This window comes from Nematostella vectensis, chromosome 3 (assembly GCF_932526225.1).
Source record: "Nematostella vectensis chromosome 3, jaNemVect1.1, whole genome shotgun sequence".
Lineage (NCBI taxonomy): Eukaryota > Metazoa > Cnidaria > Anthozoa > Actiniaria > Edwardsiidae > Nematostella > Nematostella vectensis.
In genome coordinates, this window is record NC_064036.1 from 19,271,361 (window position 1) to 19,275,665 (window position 4,305).

Sequence of the window (4,305 nt, forward strand, 5' to 3'; positions counted from 1 at the left end):
TATCTGTATTATTCAAGATTCTAAATGATGCATGTGTATCACCTTGAGAAAATACAGGCTTATTTACAATCAAACTATTCCATTTCTCCTTTCTTGTCGTTTCTATTACCTTGTTTTCACCTCGGGGAGTCAGACTTAACTTGTTAAAGCCACCAGTTTATCCAAAATTTAATTGAACTTTTTAAATAAATGTGATCTAAAGCAATGCAGTGTCCTAATAGAGCGCCAAAAGAACTTAACACTGAGATATATGATACCATGGAATAACCAATACATCAATTTTGGGGGAATATCTACTTGTTTGTGGCTGATGAATTAGTCTTAGTCACAACTGTTAATAAACGTTTCCAACAGTGTTCTTAAGGTGACGTGCCACATTCTCTACTTCGTGAAGAATAGCCTGACGTTTGCATCGATGCATGATATTTTGGAGGCGATAAATTATTGATAACATAAGAAAGGCTATTTTTCGTTAAAACAACTCCCCGAGAGTTGAGAAAGAACTGTCGCCATGAGGACTGTTCATCGCTTCCTCGCTTCACTTGTCGGGGTCTTCTACTTGACCAGCCGTCTTGGAGGTAAATGTATCAAAACTGAATTCTTTGAGAAATGAATGTATTTGATTTGTATATTTTTTTTCAAAGAGTTTCTTTTCTGATTTACAATTTAAGAGTTTTACCGGCTATTTTGGGGTAATTTGGGCTTGTTATAAAAAAATGCCATGGAATTGATCAAAACTGACTACATATATAGAAAGAATAGTTACTAAAGATCAGTTTGGAAAAGGGTGGTTGATGAGATTGACAGCTGAAGGTGTTAATTGAATTGAATAGCTTGTGTCCTTTTTTCACTATTATTTGCGTTTTTTACCTACGCTTTAGATAATATTAAGAATTTATTTTAGCAATATTCTATCACAATGATAAAACGAAGAATCAAGCGCGTGTGTTTTTTAAAACAGTGTTTTGGCGGAAAAATAGAGCAATTAAAAAAATTCAAAATATCAGAAAACATCATGCGTTTGTACTGTTTGTATTATGGAATTTTGGAAAACACTCGCGCTTGTTTTTTTTATCAGTTCTACTACACACATGGCAACTTTTATCCCGAAGCCATTTTTCTTCTTGGAGCAAAATGTGTTTGACCTTTTCTATATAGAAAATAATAGTGTAAGTCTGACCAAAAATTATCATCGCTCAACGAAACAAGGTTTCAAAACTCTTTACTTGTTTACCGCAATGCCCCTTGCAGTAACTGCAAATTTTGGCTCAAACACTTTATTTACCTTGTAAGATATACACCGAAGCATATAGTTCGAATTCCTATAATTAAATTATTAATTTGACCTTTTGAACACCAAATAATTTCAGTGCAATACCCTTCCCAGTATTTTTACGTTCTTCTTGTTCATTTTGAGTTATTGAATGTATAATTCGATCCACATTCGAGACTTTTTTCGCTTCAATACTAACTTGCATTTTGGTGTTGCACAAGCATGACCTTATCTAAGTGTTGACAGATGTGCAAAGCTATTAATGATTCACATCCACAAAAACACGCTAACTCTTTGATGTAAAGAAAAATAAATACCATATATGAAATATAGATGGTTATCCAAAACCACTTGAGTAGGGTTTTTTTAATTGCACGCCACCTTTTTTTTGCCGGTGCAAGTACCTTAAAGAGAATTAGTATATTTTGCCGTTGCTCATGGCAACTGTTTACAAAAGCTGATTCTATGTCTATCTTGATTGGGAAGAAGTTTTCATGCTAATTTGAGTTTTTTGGGGGATTTGAGTCTATATAGCTCCTCCCATTTCCACAGTTTTCGAATCTTGGGTTATTTTGGGAAATAACTAGATGGAAATAGTTCTCAATGGCTATTTTTTCTTAACGTTTTAGCAATCTTTAGCGTTCTAGAAGCTCGAAAATGTCATAGTTTTCCGTAAACGAATGATCGTTTGTTCCAAAATATTTAAAAGCCAGCTCCGTCGTCCCAGGGTTATAAGGAATTAATCTTGATCTGCGCTTTACCCTCAGTTGATAAAGAGCCCTTTTTTGCGTAAGAAGAAAACAAACACAGTTCAAAGACTTGGACATCAACGCTTGTGTCATTGTATTTTATGCTAAGCGCTGTCGGCGTCTCTTTGTCGAATCCTCACTCACCTGTACCCTACATCTGAGCATGCGCTGAGGGGGCACCTGCTGGCCAACATAACCGTATCTCCGAGAGGCTCCTGTGGCTCATATTGCTTCGACACGCCCGAGTGCTTCTCGTACAACGTGGGGCCTGGGCCTGATGAGCTGGAGTTCACGTGCGAGTTGAGTGACAGCGACGCCGCCCAGCATCCAGACGACCTCGTGCCCAGACCGGGCTTTACGTACCAAGGATACGAGGTAAGTGGACGAATGACCAAACTCGTGGTGACTATTGCGAGCTTGATATCCCGGCTTTCGATCCCCACAGAACGCCTGTTTGACAAGTGCTCCGTGTTCGTCTCACCGAGCTTGTCGTATTGGTTATGAAGATCCTTTCAGATGCACATGTCAAAGGAACTATACAGGACTGAGCTGCGAGCTTCGTGAGTACACAAACTTAATGTCCTTTCCTCTTTTTCAATTCTTTAATTTTTTAATGTATTTCTCGGTTTCACAGCAAAGAACGTAAAGGTCGATGTGTTATCTGCGGGGTTAGATGGCAAAGGGGGATTGAATTGTAATCTAAAGGTCGATGGAACTGAATACTGCCTGAAGGTAAAAGGAAATGCGAGTGGGTGATTTTGTGACACATCTTCAAACCGGATTTGTACTTGTTTTACACTTGTAAATGTATTACCAGTGAACGAATAACTACCAAAAACTACTTTAGCGGATCATGTTTCGTAAAAACGCATTGTCGCCAATTTACTTCGGGTCGATCACGTGACAATCTCCAATGATTTTTAACGGAAAACGCGAACATATTTCAAAATTGTGAAAGCAGTGTGTCTATTGGAACTTTCTTTGAGGATGTGATTGATAATTTAGAGCGGATTGCCTGTTAAATAGCGCGGATTTTAATAGGTTCTTTTGTCTCTTAACATTGAGGTTTCCGTCGGACCTCAGGGAAATATACCAATGACAATGCGGCTTTAACAACCTTATCTTTGACTATGGAGCTAAATGCGTTTTTATTTTTTCTTAGTCAAGAGGCCATAATCTCGCGGCATTTTCATTGAATGGAACTCTCATCGCAAAAGCCGTGTTCGATACCTACGGCGACACCACCGCCGGCTCCAGGATGAGTGCTTTCATCGACTCCCTCCCATCCAATAGTCTTGTACTGGTAGCGGTGACAGACTCTGGGGAAAGACATATTTCAGATGCTAGTGAAGCACTGAAGAGCATTGGAGCAGTGGAACCTCTGACCCTTTCTTATAGGGCCTCCTGGTTCCTGATTGGCTACAAGGGGGAGCCACGCCCGTCCTGGGTCAAGCAAGGCTTTGCTCAACAACACCAAGGTCCATCTAAAGGAACAGCGGTGTTCCCCAGGGAGGGCTGCCTCCCACATGGAAACCAAATAGAAAAATGGTGTAGCAGTCCTTGAGAAAATGGGAATGACAATTCCCTAAATCCTTAACCGAACATTGTTCATTGCTTGCTAGCTTTTATTTGAATGTGTGTGTACTATTATCATAGAGTGATTGTTTCTTTTCAAATATTGCACGTTTTTCACTTAATGGGGCACTCGCACGATTGAAAAGTGATTTTAGTGTTATTTGGGAACTAGAAAGCAGTCATGCTGAATAACCAAAATATCCACCAACCAGGTTTATTAAAAGAGCTTTCACTTCTAATATAGGTACAATATCATGATTTAAACGTCTCACATCAAGAAAATGGGAATAGACCGATAGTTATTTTAGGTTTTCGTATACACGCTGTACGTTAACTCAAACCTTGAATTGTAAAAAAAAAAAAAAAAATTCTTGATATATCACTTGGTATCACAAAGTGAACGGGGCAATTTGCCTTTTTTTGTTGCATTCTCAAGCGTGCTCATTTCCTTGTAGCTAGCGCTTTATAGACGGTTTCAATAAATGGTGTACGTCTCAAACCTTGAATTGTACTGAGTAACTCAGGCGCCCAGGATTGTCCGAGGGGGGGTGCGCAGTCATAGTATCATATGAAAAAATGCACAGTATTTGAAGAATCCTTAATAAGAAATGGCCCATGTTTGGCCTCCAAGGGGGGAGGGGGGGGGGGCTGTGTACGCGCCAGATTAACATTCAGTAAGGCTAAATAAGATTGTAGTTGAAGCCTTTG

The 4,305-nt window shown here is 39.2% G+C and overlaps 1 protein-coding gene across 1 annotated transcript; it reads left to right on the top strand.

Moving 5' to 3' along the window:
• Nucleotides 1-238: 238 nt before the first annotated feature.
• LOC5509010 lies at nt 239-3,586 on the top strand. The gene is made up of 5 exons (XM_001629531.3): nt 239-578; nt 2,132-2,397; nt 2,468-2,582; nt 2,657-2,754; nt 3,185-3,586. The coding sequence occupies exons 1-5, from the start codon at nt 512-514 to the stop codon at nt 3,584-3,586; spliced, it is 948 nt and encodes a 315-aa protein (XP_001629581.2). The 5' UTR covers nt 239-511.
• The last annotated feature ends 719 nt before the right edge of the window (nt 3,587-4,305 follow it).

Bases quoted from the DNA above. Each gene is read 5' to 3' on its own strand.
- LOC5509010 (XM_001629531.3), top strand. From the start codon at position 512: ATGAGGACTGTTCATCGCTTCCTCGCTTCACTTGTCGGGGTCTTCTAC. The intron at 2,583-2,656 runs GTGAGTACACAA...TCGGTTTCACAG, and splicing joins AGGACTGAGCTGCGAGCTTC to CAAAGAACGTAAAGGTCGAT. The intron at 2,755-3,184 runs GTAAAAGGAAAT...ATTTTTTCTTAG, and splicing joins GAACTGAATACTGCCTGAAG to TCAAGAGGCCATAATCTCGC.